This window comes from Arvicanthis niloticus, chromosome 7 (genome assembly GCF_011762505.2).
Source record: "Arvicanthis niloticus isolate mArvNil1 chromosome 7, mArvNil1.pat.X, whole genome shotgun sequence".
In the NCBI taxonomy this organism is placed as follows: Eukaryota; Metazoa; Chordata; class Mammalia; order Rodentia; family Muridae; genus Arvicanthis; species Arvicanthis niloticus.
In genome coordinates, this window is record NC_047664.1 from 14,431,641 (window position 1) to 14,459,406 (window position 27,766).

The 27,766-nt window shown below is 40.6% G+C and overlaps 1 protein-coding gene across 2 annotated transcripts; it reads left to right on the top strand.

Moving 5' to 3' along the window:
• Cfap36 (cilia and flagella associated protein 36) lies at positions 1–27,766 on the top strand. Of its 2 annotated transcripts, none has more exons than XM_034509419.2 (10): positions 1–472; positions 2,323–2,387; positions 3,315–3,416; positions 14,089–14,203; positions 17,579–17,666; positions 19,857–19,908; positions 23,770–23,872; positions 26,456–26,589; positions 26,741–26,890; positions 27,323–27,766. In XM_034509419.2, the coding sequence occupies exons 1-10, from the start codon at positions 358–360 to the stop codon at positions 27,422–27,424; spliced, it is 1,026 nt and encodes a 341-aa protein (XP_034365310.1). In that variant the 5' UTR covers positions 1–357; the 3' UTR covers positions 27,425–27,766. The 2 variants fall into 2 exon arrangements, with proteins under 2 accessions (XP_034365310.1, XP_076794099.1); XM_076937984.1 differs by having other exon boundaries at positions 189–472; positions 26,459–26,589.

Sequence of the window (27,766 nt, forward strand, 5' to 3'; positions counted from 1 at the left end):
GGGAGCGCGAACGGCGTTTCCAGGCGCGGTAGCCAAAGCCCGCACGTCTGCTCTAAGCCTAGCAACTGCGGGCCAAATAGCGGAGGGCTATCGGTTGCCCCGTCCTCTTCCAGCCAATAGGAGACGTTCCTAAGCCCGCCCGCTCCAGGAGCGCAGGACCCAGACCTCACTTCCGGGCCGCTGCGTATGTTGTCATAGCGACCATTTTACGTTAACTGGTTTGTAGTGTCTAACCCGGGGGGCCTGGCGATTGCGGAGACCGTGCTGCCTGCATTCCTCGTCGCTTCCTGCGGCCGAAAGGCCAGAGCGGGCCGGGGGAATCCGGCCTAGGCGTCCGCGTCGCCCCGTGCGAGCGGGATGGCTGCGGAAGAAGAGGACGAAGTGGAATGGGTGGTGGAAAGCATCGCTGGGTTCCTGCGGGGCCCGGATTGGTCTATCCCCATCTTGGACTTTGTGGAGCAGAAATGCGAAGGTAAGAACCAGACCCCCAACAAGCCGAATATTACTGTCTCTGCCTGCCGGGCCTAGGACAAGTTTGTAGAAGGAATTGCATACACCCCTTCCCGAGTGGGACGTTAGTTTGCAGTCATGAAAGTGCGCACCAAAAACCTCTCACCCACCCTGCCCCGAGCGCTCGTCTCGGGACAGACTTTAATCCCATGCTTGGCCTGTCACACTTCATCCCGCATCTTTCTGCTCCCCGCAAGTGGACCGTTTGGGTAACGAGCATCTTCCCCAGTTATTTGAGAGAAGCGTCGTTGTTCTTCGAGTTGCTTCTGACCCCTGAGATGTCGCCCTGTGGACTCAGTCTACAAGATGACAACAAATTCACTCTGGCCATTTTATCTGCAAAGGAGGGCATTCGATTACTCCCGCAGGACCAAAGCAGGCGATGGGGAGGAAGACCTTTCTAACAAATGAGATATACAAATGTGGAATTCTTTTGAAGGATCAGCATCAATGCTTTCTGATCAGTTTATATCGTGTTCATGTCCGAGTTCATATGATAAAGAGACGAATTGGACTGTGTTCATAGAGATGCAGTCACAAACGATGTGCTTTCCGACCTTTATCGTGGCTCTTCGCCTAGGCAATTACTTGGAGGGTAGCAATATCCATCATCTGAACTTGTGTCTTAGGTTAGAGGGACTAGACTTGTTTGTAAAGATCAGTGCGATAGAGCTTGCGTGAGTGAATGCAAGCTGCAGAGAACACATTTCTGTGAAGGGCATCTTTTATACACTTTTCCAGGATAAGTTGGCCTGCTAGAAAAAGAAATGGTTTCCGAGGCATTCAGAGTATGTGCATACATCTGACAGTGACTGTACTGCAATGCAGAGATTCAGCTAACAGAGGGTTCTTATCCTGAATTGTCTTACAAGACTTCTCTGGAACCCAAGAGTCTGTGGATCTAGTAAAGAAAGAATTTTGTTTGATCACTGAACCTTTTATTCTAACTGTTAAAATTCAAACACCAGTTAAAGTGTTTTGGCAGGCAACTTTAAGGAGGTTCAGAAAGCAAAGCAATTGACTTGTGTTCCTCTGTAGAATTTAGAGTGCTGTTAAAAGGTTGATGAAGCACGGGAAAAGCCTGACCTCCTGCCGGAGGGATTATGTCATCCACTGATTTTTCATCTGTCATTGAGACTAAATCCTGACTAGAAAGCGTGTGGGGCGTGGTTTGTCTTCTACCCACAGGTGTCAAGAATGGCTGCATCTCAGTAGTAACAGCTGGTTGGGCATTTTTACCGAGAAGCAAAGCTAGGGCTTACCAATGCCACAATGGTGTGTTTTCAGAACTGAAAAGAGTTTTAATTAGCATTTGTAGTGAATGCATATAAAGTGTCACGGAAACCAAATGCAAAGTAAAGAGAAGTGATGTCAGAACCCTTGGAACAACTCTATCCCTCACCGATGTGGGGCTGCCAGTGTGCTGTTCTCTGCCTTCGAATGCTTAAAGGTTTAGACAGCTCTGTGATATCAACATTTCAGCATTCACTTACCTGTGGTCAGTGACCTTAGACCAGATGCTGGGGGTAGGAATGCTATCTTTGAAAAGTTTACAGTCTACCATAGAAGGCACCCATGTAAACAGTAGAATATAAAGTGTCAAGTGCAAGTACATAAATGTTAAAAGTCAAGGCTCCTGGGAGCTGGCTCAGGGGCAGGAGTGTTTGTTGGGAAACTTGATGACTTGAGTCAGCCCACACCCCAGGGTGGAAGGGGAGAGCAGGCTCCTGCAAGGCCATCTGTAAGGTTTTTATATTTGTACTTAATTAAATGATTTTTTTACACTGTTTTATTATTTTCTTATAAATCTAGTTTTTGATGATGAAGAAGAAAGCAAATTGACCTATACAGAAATTCATCAAGAGTACAAAGAGCTGGTGAGTATTTTCTCTCTTACTTTTGTTGTTTGAGATGGGGCCTCGTTATGTAGTCATGGCTAGCCTGGAACTCACTGTGTAGACCAGGCTGGCCTAGATCACACAGAGATCTATATATCTCTATCTCCCAAGTGCTGGGATTAAAGGTGTGTGCCAACACACAGGTTCTTTTCATTGATTTTAAGATTGTTAAAAAAAAAATTGCTTTTTTAAATTAAAATTCCTTGAAATTGTTTTTAAGATTTATTTATTTTAATGGTATGGGTGTTTCCCTGCATGTATGTGCACTATATATGTGCCTGCACTCACAGTAGTCAAAAGGGGAGTTTGGGCTCCTTGTAACTAGAGTTATGGATGGTTGTGAGCCACCATGTGAGTGATGAGAATCGAACCTGGGTCCTCTGGACCTGCACAGACGACCTTACTTGCCACCCCACCCCTGCAGCCTCATTATAGGAGCTCTTCCTGCCCCAGCAGTGCCGACACCTTTCTCAAGCTTATTTCCCTGAGCATCTTTTCAAATGGTTTTCTGTCTCTTCTGTTGTAGACTCTAGGTAATGGTTTATTGTAGCTATGGGGATGTTTCACTTTTAGATTTTTATTTAGCTGGGGCCTCTAGGCCAGTTCTTGTGCTCACTTACTTATAGTAGTCTTGGGATTTTTTAAGGGCCCCTGAATATCTAAAAAAAGACAGTGAGTAGAGGAGTCATACCATGTTTACCTTCATAATTCTGGCTGTTCTCTAGCAGAGGAAATTAAACTTCATGTGGTTCTTTGCAAGAATAAAAACACTTCTTGTTAATTTATTGGTGAAAGACATTAGTTCTGTGTCTTGTATAATGGTAATTCTGAAGAGCATTTCAAAAGGCAGAATGACATTCAGAATCTTCCTATGTACATTATAAAGGTTAATTCTTTTCCTTGTAGGTTGAAAAGCTGTTAGAAAGTTACCTCAAAGAAATCGGAATTAATGAAGATCAGTTTCAAGAAGCCTGTACTTCCCCTCTGGCAAAGACGCGCACGTCACAGGTGGTAGCTTTTCTGTTACTCTGTTAATATTGAGATGTAACAAATTCCATGGCTTTCTTTACGTTAAATATGTTTGATGGTAGAGATATAAGAACTATTAGACAGTAAGCAAATTAGACATTGTGTGAGGTGGAGGCAGTCACCTGCCATGTTCATTCGTAACCACTTTAAGAAATAATATGATCTGATGGAATTAAAAATAAACTTTCTGATTCCAGAGTTGTGAGATCACAAAGTTTATCCATGTAAGGTTCCATTTCTGTGGGACCATGATCATTCTGTTGTTGCCCTTTTTCTATTTGTATCGAATGTGCAGTCTCTAGTTCTGGGGCCTCCTTATGGAACTATTTTTTGTTTATTTGTATGTGAATTGGTGCTTTACCTACATGTATGTGTGCACACTGTGTGCATGCCTGGTGCCTGTGAAGGCCAGAAGGGGGCTTTGGGCTCCCTGGAAGTGGAGTTAGGGCCAGCTGTGAGCTGCCATCTGGGTGCTGGGAATGAATCTGGAACCTCTGCAGGAGCAGCAAGTGCTCTTAACTGCTGAACTGTCTTTTCCGCCTCTTCCTGAAGCTGGGTTTCTTGTCTCTTTAGTTAGGTATGCAGTACTAGGCTGAGTGGCTAGTAGGTATATTTATTTAAAAAAAAATGCTTATTGAGTGTTCTTGAGAATTGATAGGCTTTTTAAACATGTTTGTTTTTTTATATTAATCATTCCATTTGTTTACATTTCAAATGATAAGCCACTTCCTGGTCACCCCCCATCCCACATCTGCCCTCCCCCCATCCCCTTTGCCTATATGAGGGTGCTCCCCCACCCACCCACACTTTTCTGCCCCACCACTCCAGTATCCCTCTACTCTGGGGCATCCAACCTCCCTGGGGACCAAGGGCCTTCCCTCCCATTGCTGTCAGGCAAGGCCATCCTCTGCTACATATGTATCTGGAGCGATGGATCCCTCCCTGTTCACTCCTTGGTTGGTGGTCTAGTCTGTGGGAGAACTGGGTGGTCAGGCTAGCCTATGTTGTTCTTCCAGTGCTTTTATTTATTTATTTATTTATTTATTTATTTATTTATAAATTTTAGATAGGGACTTGCTGTGTAATTCAGGCCAGCTTCAAACCCATTGTGTAGTTTGGGTTGGTTGTGAACTCATACTTTTCCTGTTTTACCCTCAAAGGTTTGAGATTACAGGGTCAATCACCTTGCTCAGTTCCCTAGTTGACGATTTAGACATCTTGTTGGTGTTATCTCACGTTTTCTTGGCACCATTTAGCTTCAACCCATCACTGAAGAAACTAAAGCAGAGAAATAGGAAGCAGGCACTGTCGTAGGGGAGTGAGCATCCATCCTAGGCAGTCCGCCTGCATGCCCTTGCTTGCTTAGCTTCCTGTCTTCTAGTAAACAGACTACATTTGTTTAGCAAGATGTTACTGAGGATTGCCTAGGATGCTACCCTAGGTTCTATTTCAGCTTTGTCCTTTTATAATTCTTCAATGTGTCTTGTACTGTCATCCATCCAGGCCCCTCATAAGCATGTATACACCTGACTTTGCTTATGCTAACTGTTTTAATTAGGGTTTCCATTGCTGTTGAAGAGATACCATGGCCAAAGCAACTTTATAAGTAAAGGACAACATTTAACTGGGGCTGGCTTACACTTTCAGAGGTCCAGTCCATTATCATCATGGCAGGAAGCATGGCAGCATTGCAAACAGGGAGGAGCAGAGAGTTCTACATGTTGATGTGAAGGTAGTGAGGAGGAGACCGGCATCCTCAGGCAGTTAGGAGGAAGCTCTCTAAGCTCATCCCACAGTGACATACTTCTTGCAACAAGGCCACACCCATCCCAACAAGGCCACACCTCCTAATAGTGCCACTCCCTGGATCAAGCATATTCAAACCACCACGACACCCCTTAATCTAAAATGTACAGCCCCCTTCTAGTACACTAGTATCCCTTTCTTAGCCCAAAGGAATGTAAAAGGTATAACTGCAAAACTGTCTTTGCCCATTATCTTCAGCCAATATTGAAAGATTCAGGATACAACATTTGCAATAGTATTTCCTTTGAAGGGTTTTTGTGAACCTTAAGTGATGATGTATGTCAAACTTTTAGTATGATGCCTGTTGTGTGTTAAGGGATCTCTAAGTAAATTGAAGCACTTCTTAATTAGCTGTGGCTATTTTGATGGTTGATTAGCAGTGTGCTGACAGGCCAGGGTCATGGGTTCAGTCCTTTGTGGACTAGTCAGCAGTATTCTCTGTAGAACAAGTTCAGTCACCAGCTGCTGACCAGCAGTAGTGACTCAGCACTGGGCTGTCAGTCCTCCTAAAATGCAGCTTGGAGCACTGTGATGAGTGCTTCCCAGTCACTACATTTTCTCACACGAAGTCAGAAAGTAGGTTCTAGAATGCCAGTCTGGGTACCTAAAATCCAGCTCAAGGAACATGAGTAGTTTAGGAGGTATTTCTTGTTTGGTTGATCTGGTGTTGATTGTCTAAACTAGCTGCTGCTTTCATTGAATTGCACTGCTAAGGGGGACTTGCAGAAGAATGCTTTTGATTCATTTCAACATCATTTGGCTTGGAACACAGGTCTTGGCATGCTCATGTATTAAAGCGGCGAGAGTGGTAAGCAGTGTACCAGTGAGGTGGTACAATAGTAAAAACAAAAGCTTTCGTGCACATACATATAATCCCCCCCCCCCCCCCCGCAAAAAAAACCCCAACAACTCTCCTTTAAAAAAAACCAAACAGCCAGGAGGTGATGGCCTATGTGTTTAATCTCAGTCAGCACTCTGGAGGCAGAGGCAGGTGAGTTTGAGGCCAGTGTGGTCTACAGAGCGTGTTCCAGGACAGTGAGGGCTACACAGAGAAACTGTTTTGAAAAAACCAAAACCAAAAAAAGAAAACAGCATCTCTTTTATATATGTTTGCATTTGTTTTGTACATGCTCACATGTAAGTGGAGGTCACAGAACCACTTACTTGGTGGAGTCAGCCTTCCTACCGTGTGGGCCCCAGGGATTGAACTTAGGTCATCAGACTTCAAGAGTGCTTCATCCAGCTCACCTTTAACAGCTTGCTTTTCTGTTATGTGTAACCTGTAAAAACTTGTGGTTTTGTTATTGTGTGTATGTGTTTGTGTGTGTGCTTGCACGTGTGTGTGTGCTTATAAATTTAAAGGTCATAAACAAGTTTAGTATAGCAAAAGCCAGGGACTTCTCTATAGCAAAGACTAGAAGTTTGTTTAGTTTTGATGTTTTAGTCGATTTACTTTTGTCAGATGGAAACTAAGACTTACAAAAACATTTCAATATAATTTTGGAAAGTTATGCTTAATTTTAGTAACTGACATTATGTATAGTATGTCCACTTATGTCACGGGCAGACCCAGTCGGGGGTCCCACACTTGGGGAGAACCAGGGGAACCAGTAACAGGAGGGCAAGGAGTGACAAACAGACACAAACACAAGAGGGTGCAGAATCTGAGTGTAATTCATAAGTGCAAGCATCAGACTTTTAAACAGAAAAAAGGGAAGTTAACCACCATACAATAGCCAAGATCAGTCGGGCCACACATGGCCAGGTTCAACATCAGACAGAAAATAACTTTTCATGAGACCCATCAGGAGTCAGACGGTGATTTCACAAAGATGCTATCAGTATTGTCTGAGGTCAGTGTATTCTTAGACTTTGGTGTCTCACAACCCATTGCCTAACAAACCAACATCCAGCCTTTGAATATTGTCCTTAGTGCTTTGTTATTATAGCCTTAAAAGAAGGTACCAGGGTGATTATGCCCCAGCGACCCTCTCTAGCCAATTCAAAGTTTAATAAAGAACTTCTGGCTCCATTGTCCTCTACCCATCTACTGCCTTGTCCATCATGCACTCCTGCACATGGTAATGAAACAGCTGCTTCGTTAAAACCTTCTCCTTTTCTAAACTTGCCAACATTTTTTCTTATTGCTGTAATTCATAGCCTCTTATGTGGCCAAATCTGGAGTGTCCAATCTAATAGACCCTTCAATCATAGCCTGTTCTCCAAACTGAGTATTTCCAGGAAAATATTAGTAATGCAAAAGCTATGGCACAGAACCCTCCCCCTGCAGTAGCAAGAGCAAATCTGGAACACATCCTTTTCAGGGGCTGCCAGGGCTCTCCAGGAGACAGGCTTCCTTTGAAGCACTCGCCTCAGGAGTCAGCATCCAAGATTTACCCTTGTCACACAGACTTCACTGGAGGTGCGGTGGCACACTTAATTTCCAAAAGCATACATAATAACCTATTATATATGAACGCTAATTAATATAAAAATAGACTATTTTTAGAGCAATTTTAGGTTTATAGAAAATTGAATGGATGTTTCGTTTCTTAAGATCTTATATTAGTATAATATGTTTAACATACTATAGAACCAAGATTGATACATTATTTCACACTTTGTGTTCTGTAACTGTGGTTTTGCCATATATCCACAATCACATTATCATAGAAAATAAAGTTTTATGGCTCTGCATATTTTTCCCTTCTGGTCTAGTCCCTGATTCTTGACAATAACTTTTCTTATTTTCTTTTTTCTTTTTTGATTTCATATCATCTTAAAATTATTTTTATTATTTAAGGCAATTTTAAATTTAAATGTATTTTGATTTTATTCTTCCCCTCTCCCAAGTCCTTCCAGTTCCTTTCCCCTCCTATCTACCCAACTTTAAGTTCTTTCTTAAAAAAAAAAAAAAACAAACCCCAATACAAAAAGAAAAACCCTCAAGACCAAGAAAACAAAATAAAACTACACCAAAAAATAAAACAAATCAACATCCCCCCACCAAACTATAACCAAATAAAAGCAGATAGAAAAAAAACCTGTGGACTTTGTTATGTGTTGGTCAGCTACTCCTGAGCACGAGTGAGGCCTGTCCTGGTGTGCTTGGGCCAGTGTTAGTTGCTCTATTGGAGGAAAGTGATGTTCCCTCCCCCTGCAGGTCTAAGAGACAGTTCAGTTGTTCACATTCACCCTAGTGGCTAGGCCTGCCTGCCCGCCTGCCCGCCTGCCTGCCTTCCTTCGTTATTAAAAAAAAAAAAATATATATATATATATATATATATATATATATATATTAAACTATAAAAATATAATAAGAAAAAAAACTATCACATCAAAGTTGGACAAGAAAAATCAGCAGAAGGAAAGGACCCCAAGAATTGGTAAAAGAATCAGAGACCCCCTTGTTCACATACTCAGGAGTTCCATAAAAACACTAACCTGGAAGCCATAGTCTGTGGTCTCTAGACTTTGTAGAACCTTTTACATTAGTTACAGTATGTAGTCAAGGCTCGTGTTCTGTTTGGCCTTATAAGAAACTGTCATACTCAGCAGTGGGTTGAGACCTATGTAGCTGATGGTGGAGGGTCTTGAACTGTTGATGATATTAAAGGGTTCTGACGTGCTTATGGCTGTGTGGACCTGCGCTATAGAACAAGGCTTTACTACAGCCAGGGTTCTAAACATGAAAGTGCTCACTCTGCACGTTGCATGAGGCTGTGTGCCGTCGCAGAACACTCCAACACCTTGGCCAAATTGAAGACTATTGTATGTTATGAATTGTGGCTTCCTTACTGTTGACAGATGCTCACTGTGCTTATAGAAACATAATAGTTTATAGAAAGAAAAGATATTTTCCTACTGCCATTTCTCAGCACATATAAAATTAGTATATCTTTAGATTTTATTGCTTTAGAATGTTTGATTTTAAAAATTGGTTTAGAGTTGTAGTTTTAAATTTCATATAAACATTGTTGAATGAATTTTGGCTTGAAACGAGGGCAGAATTTGCAAGTACTTGTGAAATAGGGCCTGAGGGGCTTGTGCCATTTGTGCTACTTATTTGTGTGGAGTGGGAGTCTCAGCACTGATGACTATAAAATCAAAATATTCATCAATTCTGAAAAAACCTGAAGTTGTATGTCCTCTAGTATCAAACATTCAGCAATGATTGATTCTTTTTGTAAAATAAGCACACCCATTTTATTAGTATGCAAATCCGCTCTTGTATTTAACAAGTGGAAAATTATATGTATGGCAAATGACCCTTTTGCTTTTGCGTTTCTTTTCATGTGTGTTTGTTTCGCCTGCATGGATATGTGTGCACCGTGTGCACGTCTTGTGTCCGTGGAGTCCAGAAGAGCGCATCCGATCTCCTAGGACTGGAGTGATTAGTTGTGAGGTGCCACGTGGGTTCTGGGAACCAAATCTGAATCCAGACAGTGCTCTTACTCATTGAGCTGTCTTTCTAGGCCCCTGAATGTTTTCCATCTTTGGAAATAAGGTCTCCTGTATCCCAGGCTAGTCTCCAGTTCACTGTGTAGCTGAAAATTACCTTGGACTTGATCCTCTTGCTTCCACCTCCCAAGAGCTGAGACTGTAGACTATCACACCTGGGTTTACACAGTGCTGGGGACAAAACCCAGGGCTTTTTACATGCTAAATAAGTACCCTACCAACTGAGCTACCCCCAGTCAAAGAATTGTTTTAAGGTAGTTTTTAAATGATTTACTAGCAGTAAATGTTTGATTTGATTTGGGTTTAATTTTTTTTTAATAATTATTTTTAACTATGTGTAGGTATGTGTCTGAATGAGGCTTGTGCATTCACCACCAAACTATTTAGCTGTCTGAGATCCTGTAGAGATGGCTCAGCTGTTAAGAGCACTTATTCCTGTTGTAGAGGCCCCAGGTTGGGCTCCCATCATTCACATAGAGTGGCTCATAGCTGTCTATAACTCCAGTTCTAGGGGAGATGAGCCATTTTTTTCTGGTCTCCACAGGCACCTATATACATATAATGCGCATGAACTTACACACATACTTTTTTTTAAAATAAATCTTGAAAATAGATGATCGTTACAAGGGTGAGGAAATTTCTGCCTATTCTCAGTTGCTGAGAAGGTTTTGCCATGTTTTAAATACATGAATGGTTGTCAAATTTTATCAGAAGCTCTTTTATTATTATTATTATTATTTACTCATTTATTTTAAATATACGAGTGCTGTGTCCACATGTATACATACCTACTTGCCAGAAGAGAGCATCAGATCCCTTTATAGATGGTGTTAGTAGGTGCTTGCTGAGAATTGAACTCAGGACCTCTGGAAGAGCAGCCTCTGAGCCATCTCACCAACCACAGAGACTCTTTTCTCTGTTTATTGATAGGGTCAATGGCTATCTCCAGCCTGTTAATCTCTGATATAGTGAGTTATTTTCAAATGTTGATCTACTTTGAATAATTAGAAAAGAATCCCAGGTTGTTATGCTATGTAATTCTTTTATACATTGTTGAATTCAGCTTGTAAAATTGTTTTGGGCATATTTTCATCTTTGACCTTTAGTTTTCCTTTCTTGTAAAGTCTTTGGTTTTTGGGATTAGGGTACTATTGGCCTCAGGAAATGAGTCAGTATGTATTCTCTCTGGTGGAATTTGTTTTAAAACTCATTTTGACTTTTCTGTTTTGTACAGTTACCAATAATTTTTTTCTTGCTTCTCCTTCTCCTCTTTCTCCTTTCTTTTTCTTTCTATATTTTGGTTTTTCAAGATGGGGTTTCTTTGTGTAGCCCAGGCTGTCTTGGAACTTACTCTGTAAGCCAGGCTGGCCTTGAACTCACAGAGATCATCTTGCCTCTGCCTTCCAGGTGCTGGGATTAAAGGTGTGCGCCACTACTGTCTGGCTGGTTAACCTTTTAAGTAGATGATGAATAGATTTATCTGTTAAAGTCATTTTATTATCATAGTGTCAGTTTGGCAAACTGGTCGTCAAGTTTGGGCCCAAAGTTAATTTACATATTATTATTTCTTCTTCTTCTTCTTCTTCTTCTTCTTCTTCTTCTTCTTCTTCTTCTTATTCTTCTTCTTCTTCTTCTTCTTATTCTTCTTTTTTTTTTTTTTTAATTTTTATAGTTCAACAGTGGTAGAGCCTTTCTTACATTTTTAAATATCTGATCATACTGGGAATTCTTAAGTATGGTGTTTGCTGAGGTTTTTATTTTTCTTTTGTTTTCTTGGGATAGAGTCTTGAGTAGTCTAGGCTGGCCTCAAACTCACTGTGTAGCCCAGATTGGCTTTTTCTTGGCGTTTTCAGCAGTCTGTCAGTTTCAACAAGCATTTAGAGATCAGAGCACTGGCTCAGCAGAGAGCTCTTCTAGAGACCTAAGTTCCATTCCCAGCATCCACATTAGGTGGCTTACAACAACTGTGATTCCAGCTCCAGGAACGCTCACTTTTCTAGTCTCTAGGGATACCTGTACTCACATTCACAGACACATAATTACAAATAATAAAAATAAAGCTTTAAAAAAGACCAGAACAATTACTTTTATGCTTCCTCCCCAGATTATAAAATGTTACTCAATTCATTTAATACTTTGTGAAACAGTTGTTATATATTTGTTTTATTCAGAGTAAAAGTTTTAAAAAAGGTTTTATGTATCTGTGTGTACCATGTGTGCCGTACCTGCAGAGGCTAGAAGAGGGTGTTGGATGCACTGGAACTGGACTCAGATGGTTGTTAGCCATAGTATGGGTGCTTGGAATTGAATCTGGGTACTCTTAACTGTGGAGCCATCTCTCTAGGCCTCAGAGACACATTTTTATGTTGTAATATATTTAAAATGAGATTGTTTTGTATAATTAAAAGTGTTATTTAATTGGTATTTTTTTCTAAGTGACACACAAAACATTGTCCTATTTTTGTTGCTTTTCAGAGTCTTAGAATCCATGAAACACTGTGTAAATGCTATGTTATTTTTTTATTGATGCTAAGGATTAAATAATATCCAGAGTCACACAGCCACTAGTACTTATAGTTACATTGGGTGTAGGCTTTTGATATCAAGACTCTTTTCCTTCCCATATGCCAGTGTTTCTGAAACTTTAATATTTTAAGAATTAATCTGTGAAGATATGTGGACACTCATCCTGTAAAGATTATAGTTTTTAATGTCTGAAACAGAGCTCAGGAATATGCTTTATTAACAACCATTTTTTCTTGGACTTATTAAGTAGAGCCAAAGGTTGTAATTACACGTTCAATCTCTAGCTAGCTGCTAGAAAACTTGTTTGTCACATTGCTATCAATAGCAGTGCCCAATAGTTGGGTGTGGTGGCTCAGACCTGTAATCCCAATACTTTTTCTCAGGAAGCAAATTATAATTGAGTTTGAGGTCAACCTAGGCTACAGAGTCAGACCCTGTCTCAAAAGGCCAAAAATTAGATGGAATAGCAATGCTGTTTTAAAAGTTGGATAAAGTACTTGGTGTTAGTAATAGGCCAGGAAGCCCAACCCCAAAAGGGGATTCAGACAGAAGCTTCCCATATTGGTTTTAGCACTCTCAGCTCATGTTTGCCACCCGCTGCTTGAGATCCCTGAAAAGGCAGCAGAATTGAAGGGAGCATGGTATTTGTTCCTTCATAGTGTGCTCCTGGAGACAGATGAACTGCCCTTGTCACACTGCACATCTAGCATGTGTTGAGCTGGTTGCTGGAGGAAGGGCTCATCTGGTTCAAGTGGAATTCTTTGGTGAAGTGTCTGCTCTGGTGTTGCCTTTGTCTTCTGGTAAACAGTACACTCTTGGTTACCTCTGCATGGTTTTGTGTGGTCAGCTTTTCCATTCATCTCAGGTAGAGCTGAAAATTGAATTCAGCTAAGACAAGACCTGAGTGCTTCCTTTGGGCGTTTCCATGCATTTTAAATCTTACTCTGCTTATTAATTAGCTTGGGAATTGTTTTGTTCTTGGCACTATGTACTAATAGTTAAGGAAATACTTAATATATGTAATCTAATGATAGATTTATTTTTTAAAGATTTATTTATTTTTATTTTAAATGTAAGAGTGTTTTGACTGTATGTATGTCTGATTGGAGTTACAGATATTGTGAGCCACCATGTGGGTGCTGGGAAGTGAACCTGGGTCCTCTGCAAGGGCAGAGCTCTGAATAATTGAACCATTGTTCCAACCTCACTTTTATTCTTCATTTATTATACTTTTCAGTTTTGACATTTCATAATTTCTAATCCAATCTAATATAATCTCTAATTAATATATATATTATACATATATATATTAATTAGAGATTATACATATATACATACATATATATATAAATATATATAACTTGCTTATAAGGCTTCATTTTTTATATTTCCTAAATTAAACTCAAAGTAAATTTCAGGAGATAGGATTCAAAGCAAATATTTGGGGTGAAAACCAAACCCGGATACTGAGATGATAAGGTTAGAAATGTAAGCCAGGTTGTGTTTTCCATTTAACACTAGCTGGTTTGGAGAAGGAGTCTGCCTGTTTGACTCCTGGAGGCTTGCAGGTTGAATGAGGAGGCTCCAGAGAATGCTATTTTAAAGGCTTAAAAAAAATCGTAGCAGGGTATACCTGTATACCCTGTGATCCCAACACTTGTGAGGCCAAGGAAGGAGAATGAGTTTGAGGCCAACCAGGACTACATAATGAAACCCTATTGTTTGTCTACCTAACCATAATAATGATGTAACATTAATGAATTAATTTGCTGCTTTTCAGTGGAAATGATGATTTCAATGTGGGTTAAATAGTTTCCAAACTTAAATCTTCACTTAACGTCCAGACTTCCTCCCACAGGCCATTTTGCAGCCTGTGTTGGCAGCAGAAGATTTTACTATCTTTAAAGCAATGATGGTCCAGAAGAACATTGAAATGCAGCTTCAAGCCATTCGAATAATCCAGGAGAGGAATGGTAAAATTCTGGAATCTAAGTATTAACTGAATTTGTTTTAGAAGTTTGATTTTTTTTTCTTTAACAGTCTTAAACATAGTTAGCTACCTTTTATGTATTTATTTCAAATATGAAAGTCTATGTAAAAGATTTAAGAAAATAAATTTCCTAATTTAGCATGTGGCATCTCAAAGAATGAAGACAATTTGATTTATGGATGCTTTAGTTTTGTGCTTTTCTGCCCAGCCATTGTGTTAGTTAAGTTTAATGTCTTGAGCGGCTGTTATGAGCACTTTAAGACCTTAGTAGGAAATGGTTCTCCGGTGTCAGTAAGCACTGGCTCAGCCGTCATGGGTCTGGGATAGGACCTGGTCATCTGTATCTTTTAACAGGTTTCCAGGTGTTACTGGAGCTGTTGATCTTGGCCACAGCAGGGGTCAGCACTTTACTAGTCTGGCAGCAAGATTGTTTCTTTGATGGTTTCATGAAAGTATGGGAGCTATATTTCATTGTGCAGTTTGCTCTCAAGGGCATGGAATGTGCAATATGGGGCACATTTTTATTTTGGGGGAGGAATATCTATGCCATGTGCACATGTACTGCTCAGAGGACAGCTTCCAGGCATGATTCCTAGGAATAAACTTAGGTCACGAGCCATCTCACCAGCCCAACAAATAAGGATTCTGTGGCTATAAGACCAACATCAGATGTTGTAGATTTTTGGCCATGTGAGTAGAGCCTTACCCTTTGGAGCCAGCTATGCTTTAGAGTTAAGCTCCTTTTCTCAGTGGGTCCTAGAGCTGTTGTCTGTTCTTAAGAGACCACCCTGACCCTGAAGAGTGTGATACAGTGTGATTACTCTGAAGAGTGTGATACAGTGTGATTACTCTGAAGAGTGTGATACAGTGTGATTACTCTGAAGCAAACCATTTGTCTTTTTTGTTGTTCTTCCGTTCTTGGTTTTGTGAAGTTCTCTCTTCTCAGTACTCCCAAAACTATGCTTTAATTTGTTCTGTGGGACAACTGCTTTACATTTGTAAGGCTTGTTTTGAGAGGACAATGTTTAATAAAACAAACAGTGGACTTGACCAGTGGACTATAGTTTTACAGTTTGGCATTTAAGGAAACTTGATTTTTATAAGATGAGAACAAATACTTCTGCAGTTGTATTAGCTGTGTGCTTCAGATTGCCACAGATAATGCGCTCCAGTGAAAATGGTGTGAGCAGTTAGACAGCAGTCTCTGTCTTGTCAGTTACTATTGCTGTAGTGAAACACATGAACAAAGCAAGTTGAGGAGGAAAGGGTTTATTCAGCTTATACTTCCAGAATACTGTTCATCATCAAGGGAAGTCAGGACAGGAACTCAAACAGGACAGGAACCTGGAGGCAGGAACTGATGCAGAGGCCATGGAGGGCTTGCTCTTCATGGCTTACTCAGCCTGCTTTCTTATAGAACCCAGGGATGGCACCACCCACAAAGGGCTTGGCACCTACTCTATCAATCACTAATTAAGAAAATGTCCTACAGCCAGATCTTATGGAGGCATTTCTCAACTGAGGTTCCCTGCTCTCCATTAACTCTAGCCTGTGTCAGGTTGTCATAAAACTTTCTAGCAGTCTCTCAGATGAAGTCCAAATGAGGAAGACAAGTCCAGAATTGATAACTCTGGTGCTCAGTGATGTTTTCAAGGCCGTATTTATACTCTGACATTCCCAGCCTCTTTTCTTCTGCTTCCAATGCAAACTCAGTGTTTTGTGAGGAAAAGAGTTTCTTGTGTGAATTTCTTTTTGTAAGAAAGATGACATTTTATGCGAGCCCTCCAAGAGCCTCTGCTCAGGCCCTGTTGCTCAGGATTGGGTCACTTGCCATAAACTGGAAGGGGGTGAGACCATTGTGACAGCTTAATTTAATCAAGTGCCACTTTTCTGAGAGAGGGTTTGATCTCTAAGTGATGGCCACCTGATGACTGCCTAGAATCTGGAGAAGAGATGGTTGATGTCAGATACTTACTGCTGTCAGCCTATAGTATGGGCAGTTTGCCCTGTGTCTGAATTTAAACTAACATTTGCATACAGGGCTGAGTAACAGAGCAGTGTTGATTGTATTCAAAACAGAATGTTTGGAAATTTTATTTTTTGTAAGAAAAATTCAAAGGCTTTCTGGATTTTTGTTCTCAAATGATTTGGAGAAAATGAATTTTGATGGTTTAAAGGATTTCTTCCATACAGTTGTGTTGTTCCCCACTGCTTTGAATTCTCCATAGAAAGGTTGCTAGGAGGAGAATGATTTTATACCTTTTGGCTGAGCAGAATTATGCTTCAGAGTGATGAGTTTACAGGGGTGATGCTGTGCTATGGTTTCCAGGTGAAGTGTACATGCATTTTTCTGCTCCTTGTTTACAAATGACTGCTATTAACTCAGTACAATGTTTAGCCCCAAATGCTCGAGAACATAAAGGGAATTGCAATGCTAAAACTACTTTAGAGGCAATCTAGAATTCCAGTGCATATGCATTTGCATAAAGAACTGGAAGGTAAAATACTGGTGCCCTCTGCTCGTGCTGTAGAACCTAGAGACGGACGGACACTCAGCCTGCCTCATCAGGGAGGTAGAAGTCAGTTAAACCAACAGTTAAAATTACTTCCTATGAATTTGTGTTTTTAGGGGTGAGGGGATTGTGGGTCGGAGGTTGGCACTTGCTTCAAGGGCAGAGATAGAATTATTGACCTTTATGTTCAGCACAAGTTCAGCACATGCTGTCATCGCAGAGTAAACAGGGCCTTTTCACTAACAGCTCAAATGGAGACCATCAAGTGTCCTCTAACAAAGCACCATTTCGTCTTGTAACCTCTTCTCACTTAAGGCTCACCTTTCCCAGCACACTGTTAACCTGGCTAAGTGGCATCAGTAGGATAGCCTTAGATGCAGTGTGGCAGTTGAAGACCATAATGTCTATACAATTTTTTTCAAGTTAGAGTTTTTTTTAAATTAATTAATTGTGTGTGTGAGAGATAGAAAAAAATCGATTTCTAGATAGAGAAAACATGAGTGCCCCCATGATGTAAGGTCAAAGAAAACTTTTTTTTGTCTTGGGAATTGAGCCCATGCGAGCTTTTTAAGGAATCAACCACTGAGCCACATCGTTGCTATTTTAGATGGTAAACACAAGTTATTACTGAGAGAGTTCTAGCTAAAGTCAAGACTGGTTTTTGTTGGGCTTATAGTCCCTAAAATATGAGAAAGTTAAACAGAAGATAATTAAAAATATAAGGCTTGGAATTTTTAAAAAATACTATATTGTAAACTAATTTGTACACAATGGACCATAACAGTGTGAAGAGAGTGTTTTCAGTTGAGTTGATGGTCTTCCATGATGTGTTTGGTTTTGAACAGGTGTGTTACCTGACTGCTTAACTGACGGTGCAGATGTGGTCAGTGACCTCGAACAGGAAGAGATGAAAATTCTAAGAGAGGTCCTCAGGTTTGTGTTTTCAACTCTTTTCCAATGAATTGTTAGTAGTGCTGTATATGGTCTGAATGTGTATGAACTTCTCCCTAGAAAATACTACCAACAAAATGATTTTTTTTTTTTTTGTGCCATGTATATACACAGTGACTTGAGTGACTCTTATCCAAATGCTTAGGACTAAATGCTTTAGATTTTGGAATACTTGCACAGGTCACAGGTGAGCAACCCTAACCAGAAGATCTGGAATCTAAACATTACAAAATTTGAAACCTTTTGAATGTTCTGCTGATATGCCAAAGTTTTCTTATTTTAGAACATTTTAGATTTTCATGTTTGATGTCCAATTTGCATTATATTTGAGAGAAAAATATTTTCCTGTCACTTATCCTGGATCAGTGCAATGGAGAGGATTGCCCTATTCTCACCCCCACATATCCTTTATCATAGGATTAAGGGACTAGCCACCAATGGGAAAAAACCCTGAGTTCATGATTGATGGGGAAGGGTAGAGTGTGACCTGAGCAGAGAGAGCCGAGCAGAGAGCCGAGCCGAGCGAGAGTGAGAGCCGAGCGAAGAGCAGAGCAGAGAGCAGAGCAGAGCAGAGCGAGAGCAGAGCAGAGAGAGAGAGAGAGCAGAGCAGAGAGAGAGAGCAGAGCAGAGAGAGAGAGCAGAGCAGAGAGAGAGAGAGCAGAGCAGAGAGAGAGAGAGCAGAGCAGAGAGAGAGAGCAGAGCAGAGAGAGAGCAGAGCAGAGAGAGAGAGCAGAGCAGAGAGAGAGCAGAGCAGAGAGAGAGCAGAGCAGAGAGAGAGCAGAGCAGAGAGAGCAGAGCAGAGAGAGAGCAGAGCAGAGAGAGAGCAGAGCAGAGAGAGAGCAGAGCAGAGAGAGCAGAGCAGAGCAGAGAGAGCAGAGCAGAGCAGAGAGAGCAGAGCAGAGAGAGCAGAGCAGAGAGAGAGCAGAGCAGAGAGAGAGCAGAGCAGAGAGAGCAGAGAGAGAGAGCAGAGCAGAGAGAGAGCAGAGAGAGAGAGAGAGCAGAGCAGAGAGAGCAGAGAGAGAGCAGAGAGAGCAGAGAGCAGAGCAGAACAGAATGTTCCCTGTCTGCCATTTCTAATATTAGAGGCCACTCATGCTGGTGCTGCCAAGCAGGAGGCTGGGCATCCGACCTACCTGCCCCAGCTGCAGCTGAGGTGTGAGTCCAAGGGTTGAGCTCAGATAAGGACTTCTTCATCTCAAGCAGATGTTTGGCATGGGGTGTACCACCTTCTAACCAAGAAAGGCTAGTGAGCATAATTTCCCCTTGTAGTCACTGTGGGATTTTGGACGGAAGGGTCATAGTAGCATGTACTTTAAAAATCTGTGAGAATGTGTTTGGCTTAGAGGGAGAGGATGCCTGTAGTCAGAAAGATTGACCTAATGGGAACCCATGACAGTTCCAAGGCTCAGTGCTTAATTTTAGGGAATGTGAGTGGTTTGGGGGACATAACTCTTTCCTGCCAGATCCTGCCCTGTGGCAGGGACAGATGGGAGCTTGAGTTTCGAGGTGTGCAAAGGGCATTTGTCTAGAGCACTGGTAAAGTTTTGACTGGTTGCATTGACTGACTATAGACCAGGCTGACCTTGAACTCAATGTAGCTAGAGAGGATGACTTTAAAGTTCTGGGAACTTCCTGCCTCTGCCCCCAAGTACTGGGATTTATAGGCATGTCCTACCTCTTCTGGCCAGAATGAGTCTTTCCTAATGGAAATTAGGAATTTAATGTCATTAAAATGTGGGTTTAGACTATCCATTTGTACAGTAATGAAAGAAAAAGGGTTTAGGATTTCAAATCTGTTGGTCATTGTTCAGCTAGAATTCATAAGGTAAATTGTACAGTCCATTGATATTTTGCTGTCTGTTGCAGGTGACTGTACAGCAGGGTTGTACAGATGGCTGTTCTCTATCTCTGTGGTAAAAACTCCTTGCCTATAATATAATGTCAGGTTAACATGCTGCATATTTATTCTTTGATGATGAAGAAAATTTACTTTTTAGCCAGCCAGTTGGGGTATACACCTTTAATCCCTGCATTTGGGCAGCAGATGCAGGTGGGTTGATATGAGTTCAAGGGTAGGCTGATCCTCATAGGGCGTTCTAGGATACCCAGGGGCTATAGGGAGACCCTGTTTCAACAAAACAAATTGACTTTTTAACTTTTTTTATATTTCAGAAAATCAAAAGAAGAATATGACCAGGAGGAAGAAAGGAAACGAAAAAAGCAGGTGCTTATGGGATGTAAATGCAGCAGAAGTGTATCTCACCGCCATGGCCGTGTGCTAAGTGTTCATGTGTCTTTTACTGTTAACACCTAAGCTTCTATAGAACTCCTCAGAGTAGTCAGATTTTCTTGGAAAGTCAAAGAATTTATATTTAAGTTTTTATCCTTTTAACTTTTGGTCTGTGCAGGTTCTGTGTTGTCTTGTGTGAATGTATGAATTTTTACATGTATGAGCACACATGCCTGTATATGCGTGGGTGTGGGTGTGTGTCTGCGTGTGTGCGTGTGCATGTTGGTGTCAGATGGCCTCTTCAGTCTCTCATATTATGTTGAGGCATGGTCTCTTGCTGAACCCAGATCCTGTTTGCTGGGGGAATACCACCTCCATCTTCTATTCAGGGATTAAAGGTTAGCTGCCATGCAGATCTGACTTGTATGTGCTGTTCTGGGGATGAGAGAGCTCTGGTCTTCATGCTATGTGGTAAGAACTACCTGCTGGGTGTCTTCCCAGTAGATTTTTAAAAAGTTTACTTGTTTTTCTAACAATTTCCCCCATGTATGTAATGCACTTTAATCATGTTCACTTCCTTATCTTCTTTGACTCCTTCCCTCTAAACCCCTTCTTCCTAACAAGCCCCCTTACTTTCCTAAGTTTAATTAGGACTGCTTACATGAGGATTGGTGTGGGGTTACTTTCTGCATCATGGCACCATGGGGCGGAAAATGACACCCAGCAGTCACTAACTGCCAGTAGCTCCTCACTTAGGGCTCACGAGCCTTCCTCTTGTGTGCTGGAATATTGACTTGTTCTTGTGCAAGACTTGAGTAAGCGACCATAGCTGCTGAGAGTTCCTGCGTGTCTAGAAGACAGTTTCATAGCACCCCTTCCTGCTCTCCAGTTCTTACATTCTGAGCCTTGGGACGGGGTTGGCAGTATGTTGGAGGTATCCTGTTTCAGGTCGGACACTCAACAGTCACCTATCTCAGTACTAGGACTGGCCATATGCTTCTACATTAAGTACTGTCCATTTGCAGAAAGAACTCCAAGGCATGAGGGATGGCTCAGTGGTTAAGAAGACTTGCTCCTCTGACAGACTTCCCAAATTCAGTACCATTTGTGCCTCATAACTGTGACTCCAGTTTTAGGGGATCTCTTCTGGAATCCTTTTCTGGCTTCCATGGATACCAGGCATGCACACAGTACACATACATACATACATACATACATACATACATACACACACACATACATACATACATACATACATACATACATACATACATACATGTAAAATTAAGATAAATCCTTAAAAACCAAAACTACAACACTTCTGTGACTGAGAGCAGCACGAAGCAGTCCTGTCCTTGAGAACTTGTCCATTTAGCAGGAAGATACTAGTAGGTTCCCTGGCTGGGGCTCCCCAGCTGTGGGCTTTGATGAGGTTTATTGTGCCAGGCATGAATTCCCTCCTATGGAATGGGCTCAGATCCAGCCAGAACAGTCATGCCTCTGTTTCACCAGAGTGCTTATCCGACTGGGCAGGTCTGTATTGCAGAGATCACATCTGGGTAAGAAAATGATACTTTCTGTTTTATTTTTGTTTTTATGAGACAGGGTCTTACTATGTAGCCCTCCCTAGATGGCATCTGACTCGCAGATCTGCATGCCCCTGCCTCCCAAGTGCTGGGATTAAAGTTGTTTATTACCATGCAATACATACTTTCTTACAAGAGTATACTTTATACATTTTTTTTTTTTAACTTTATACATTCTTAGAAAGTCATTACTGGTGCTAGGGACAGAGCTCAGTGACAGAGATTATACTTAATATACATGTCTTGAGGTTAATCCCTGGCCTTTTCCCCACATCCAATCCAGAATTCTGTCAGTTTAAATTTGTTCACTTATAGTATGAGCAACCTACTGGTTACATTTCATGGTAAAGGCCCAGAGTATCATGTCAAAATGGTAATATCACTCTTAGACTATACTAGAGAGTTCTGTATACAATTCATTGTAGCCCTCCACTAGAGCTTGTCTTCATCACTGTTCTATTCCTGTGAGGAGATAACCACGAAAGGCAACTTATGCAAGAAAGTATTTAATTGGGGCTTTGTTTACAGTCTCTATGACCATCATGGAGGGGAGCATGGCAGCAGGCAGGCAGGTGGGCATAGTGCCCAAGCAATAGCTGAACTAACATCTTATCCATAGGCAGCATGCAAGGGACAAGATGGGGCCTAGTGTGGGCTTTCAAAACCCCAAAACCTACCCCAAGTGACACCTCCCCCAGTAAAGCCACCAAATGGGAACCAAGCATTCAAACATAAGAGACTATGGGGGCCGTTATTATTCAAACCACCACAAAGCTCCTACTGTGCTTTGGAGTTCTGATTTATCTATGTTCACTCTACCAAAGAAAAATAATTAAATCTTGTAGTTTCCTGTATACAAAGGAAATTACTAGAATTTTACTTTCCCTTTATTATATTGAAATAGCAGGCATGGCTTTCAGCACAGGCCACTTCAGGACTTCACTATGAAGCATGATCACAGTGCTTGGTCTATATCTTCTATTAAGAAGCACGGCATTTCTGCAAGTGCCCATTTCTGTCCAAGGATAGTTAAGTATGAACCTGGTAGAGGGAGTGAAGCTCATTCTGTACTCCCTGCTCTCTGGCTCTCATATTCTCCCCACTTCTCTGAAGGGAAAAGGAAACCCAACACAAACCACTGAAGTTGTTTCTTTTCTCTGACCTCCTAAAACAATACATCCTGGTATCACAGTGTCGTACAAACACCTGACTTACTCCACTATACCTATTGCAGAGAAGAGATGCTTTAGGGCGTTAAGAGATTTATGTATTTTTGAGTACAATTTTAGTAAATAGATGAAGAAAATACCTGGAATATTAATGGTTTTTAAATGTAAAATTATATGAGGGAAATGAGTATAAAATTATGAGAAGACATAATTTTAACTTTCATTTTATATGTAAATATTGTTTTTTGAATATTTAGGGATGCACAATTGTTTTCATTTGAGCACTCTTATTATGAAATTTAAAAGCATGAAAATTCATATGCTAACATAATGAACCCTAATTATCTGTCACTCAGTAACCAGATTTAGAAATCTGTGAGCCACCTGAAGAGATAAAAATGATTGTTTTCTTCTATTTTTAATGAAAAAAAAATTAGTTTATTTCCAAGATGAAATTGTTTCATTTAATACTTCCCTTCCACTTTGGTAATGGAAATAAATGAATTTGTGTCTTTGTCAGCCACAAAGTTCATGGCATATTTTATTTAGAAAAAATTGTAAATCAGTGGTTTTATTTCTCTTAGTGTATATTTTGGTGGCTTGCTTTGAGTCACATGACTTCCTAGTTCCTTCTAAATACCAAATTCTACTGCTCTTAGTACTGCATGATTTGAAACAGGGTCTGACTTGCCTCAAACAATAGGAGGTATAAGGGTGGAGAGATGTTTCAGCAGTTAAGAGTACTGTTCTCCCAGAGGACCCAGGTTGAATTTGCACCACCCACACAGTGGCTCACAATCACCTGCATTTTCAGTTCCAGGGAGTTTGATACCCTCTTCTGATCTCTGTGGGCACTAGACACACATGTAGTATATATACATACACATGGGAAAAAACCCATAAAAATAAATTTAAAAAAATTTCAATAAGTAGGAGCTATAAAATGTTAACATCTTTAAAATGAGAAAATAGAATCTCCTGTTCATTATCTAGTTCAGTGATATTAATGTTTTAAATAACATCTTTGGATCCTTTAACTACTGAATTGGTCAACATTAATTTTTTTTTTCCTTTTTAAATTGTATTATGGAATCCTGAAGTCATCAGAAGCTAAACTGGAAGAACTGCCAGTATATACTAGCGAAGCTGCAAAACTGAGTAATTCCCAAGGGGATGGTGAACACTTTGCACAGCCACCCTCAGGTAAACTTGAGGTGCACTGCACGCTAACACCTCTACACTGAGAATGCTGTGCTCCAGAATGTATTGTTTATAAAGTTCTTTCCAAGTTTAGTTTGTTTGTAGGTAGGAAATACACAGCCTGAAGTAAATGTCATTTCTGAATGTCTAAGTGAAGCTTGGACCCTAGAGAGTAACAAACTGTCCTCTGAGGGAGCCACCAGCTTTTGTACAATGTCAATAGCATATAATGACATTGTGTGCTGGAAGCTCAACTTGGTGGGATAATATTAAAAATTACTTGAAAAATTACTCTAAGGTAGAACTAGATAATAAGAGGCAGCCATTTTTTCCTGTACTGTTTTCTTCTATACTGGCTGGCCTTGAACTCAGATCCATCTGCCTTAGCCTGGTGTGGTACTGGGATTAAAGGCACAGGCTACCACCTTTGGCTTTTGTAGACATTTGTGAAAGCTTCCCTGTGTTCTCAGTTTTCTTACAGTACTCATTGGTTTTGAAGGAACTGTAATCTTAGTTTAAACTTGCCAGGAATATGGACCAGGTTTAACAGATCAAATATAAAGTCCTCTTCTGTGCTTTTATTATATCTGATCATTCTTTCTCATGTTCTAGTTTGTAAATAGAAATGAGTTCATTTGAATCATACATGAAAATTTCAAGTGAGCATGGTAACACATCTGTGGAGGCAAAGCCATTCTGGGTCACAGGGAGAGTTTATGACTAGTCTAGGTTCCGTGACAACTATGCCTGAAAAATAAAGCAACCAGATGTGGTGGTATAGTCTAATCCCTGCACTCACCAGGCAGAAGGAGGGCAGTCTCAAGAGTTTGAGGCCACTGGGGTCTACATAGTGAGTTCCAGGCCAGGCAAGGTTACATAATGAGATTCTGCCTCTAAATAAATAAATATAAACGAGGAAAGAAAATTTCATCACAGACCACATAAAATACAGTTTATACATCAATAGCAAAATAAATGGAAAATACTTTCAAAAGTAATTTTTCTTAATTTTTCTGTACTTTGTAAAACTGGGTATCTTATGTTCTGTGGATTACTTCATATAAAGTGATGGCACCTAAGTGAGAAATCCTAATTTTAAAAGAATCAAGGTATTTGGCTTGCATTTTTTTGCCTTTTTGTTTACATCTTCCCTTGGTTCCTATGAAAAGAAATAGATTTGTTCTTGGAGTTGCCAGAGATGGGTTGATTATTTCATTAGGCCTTCTGACTCATTCTTTAAAAACTGGGAAAGCTAAAGGTGTTTTAGCTCCACATCCATTTTTTGAGAGTATGTGTGTCCACCTCTAACACATTCAGAGCCTGGTGTGCGTGATGAGCTGAGCAGACGTGCTGACGTGCGTTCTTCAGTTCTGTGGTTCCATGACTACCTAAGAGTCAAATAGTCTCTACTAAGAATGGCCACTTAACTTAATCTGGTATTAGCAACAGCATTATTTAAACTTATTAGGGTCTTGGCCCTCTGCCTGCAATGGTTCTCCCCAGTCTTCTTGCAGTGTGGCCAACCTGCTGTGTGTGCAGCAGTGCTCCTTGTCACCTTTCCTTTCTGGTTTTGCACACCTGGCAGGATTAGTAATCCTTTGAGGTGTGTACCATGGTCTTCCCTCATGATTTTCCTTATTTGTATTTTAAGTCTTTCCATTCTGCTTCCTTTTGCAGGCCATGTACTTCAATTAAAAATGTACATTTTATTTTTTGGTGTGCATGTGTGGCTTATGTATGTCTCTTGTGTACATATGTGCGTGCTCATTCATGCCTGCATGTGTAGAAGTCACAGTTGAGGTCAAGTGTTTTCCTCTGTTGCACCTCACTTTGAGGCAGTGTCTCTTAATTCAACGTAGTGGTCACGGACTGGCATGGATGGCAGGCCAGCAAGCTCCCGAGATCCATTTGTAAATCTCCGTGGTGGATGTCCTCAGCCAGGCTTAGCTTTTTAAATGTGTGGTGGGTCACATAGGGTTTTAATGGCTCATAGCAAGAACTTTTCTCACTGAACCATCTCCTAAGCCCCAGGACCTTAAAAATGGTTTGCTTGTGTGAATGTGTGTGAAGCTCTGTGTATGTGTGTATGTGCCACTATCCTCTTTGTGCATGTGAGCAGAGCAAGTTGCAGGAGGTGGTTTTTTTCTTCCTGCAGATCCTGAGATCATCATCATCAGTGGCCAGAGACTTAACTTTCTGTGTCCTCTTGACAGTCCTCTTTAATCACCTAATTTTCTAAGAGAAAATAGACCACAGAAGCAATGAGACTGTTAATTATACCTTGTGCCACAGATCTCACAGTATGGAATGCTTACATTTTCTTAGTGCATTGGTAGTTATTTTTAGTATGTTATTACAACCAAACCATTGCTGTTGACACCTAATGTAAAAGGAAATCTGTTTTAAAGTTGTGCTTGAAGGGTACAGTCACATTCTTGGAACAAGTTTGGAAACCAAAGATGTTTGTAAGGGATCAGTGTGCTGTTTGAATTATGAATGAAGTACCTATGTATTACATAATAGCGTGGATCTTATATCTTAATTGTAAGAATTATAATATCTTAATTGGTCTCATTGTTCTACTAGAAGTGCATTTTGCTAATCAGTCAGTACAACCCTTGGCAAGAAAGATGGAGTTGTTGCCTGAAACTTCCTCCCTCACACAAAAAGGTCTGAAGATACCTGGCTTAGAGCATGCAAGCATGGAAGGACCAATAGCAGTAAGTGAAAGCTATTTACTATATGCAAGGCACTTGGAACCATGCAAAGTCATTTTGTTCTCATCTTGGAACTTAGAACTGATTGACTAGATGTCTTGGCCCTGTGTTGTGTGAATGAATATAAGACAATCCCTTCTCTTATCTGAACCAGAATTTGTCAGCACTTGGAACTGAAGAGTTACGTCAGCGAGAGCATTATCTCAAGCAGAAGAGAGATAAGCTGATGTCCATGAGAAAGGATATGAGGGCAAAGCAGATCCAGAATACTGAGCAAAAAGGAAAGCCTACCAGGGAAGCGGAGGTATGGCTGGCTAGTTTTGGTGTATTAACTATGAAGACCACGGGAAGAGGTTCTTTGTGCAAGAAAGCCACCAATAAATTTTGTTTGGTTGATGTACTCAAATTAACCACGAGCTAGTCTAACAACTAAGTCTTCTCTCAGGGGAGTTTAGACGAGAATTCTGTGAGGTAGAAATAATCATTTCATTATACATTTTTATTGGCTTCCCTTGCTGAGTTCCTTAGGGCCAGTATGTGTGTTAAATGTTTGTGATGGTCTGTCCATACCCCATCCATCACCTTCCCAATTCTTCTCCAAAAAGATTCAAGAAACTTGAAGTATAACTTGGCAGTTGACTTTGTTTTACTGAAAATGTCCTTAATCTTTGTTGAAGTATGTTGAGAATTTCAGACATATGAAATTAATTGTAGCAATTTTTTTTTTGTCTTTAAGGAAATGACAGAGAAGCCAGAAATGACAGCAGAGGAGAAACAAACATTACTAAAGAGGCGATTGCTTGCAGAGAAACTTAAAGAAGAAGTTATTAATAAGTAATATGAAAAATTAACAAAACAGAAGCCCAAATTTTCTTAAAAATAAATTATTTAATCCTTAAACAAAGACTATTAGTTTCAAGCAAATACTGGCTTTTCTAAATGCAACTTTGAATTGACTACTATTATTTTAAACAGGTAAAGGGCAAAAGGGAAGGCAATTTAACAAACATCTGCAGAAACCCAGGTATGGTGGTGCATGCCTATAATATAATGCCTATAGCATCCTCGGAAATAGAAGGATCTTGGTCCTCTCCAGTGTCAGAGCAAATTGGGGGCTAGCCTAGCTTACACGAGTCTGTCTCAAATAACTAAAATAAATAAATTTAAAAATAAAACAAAA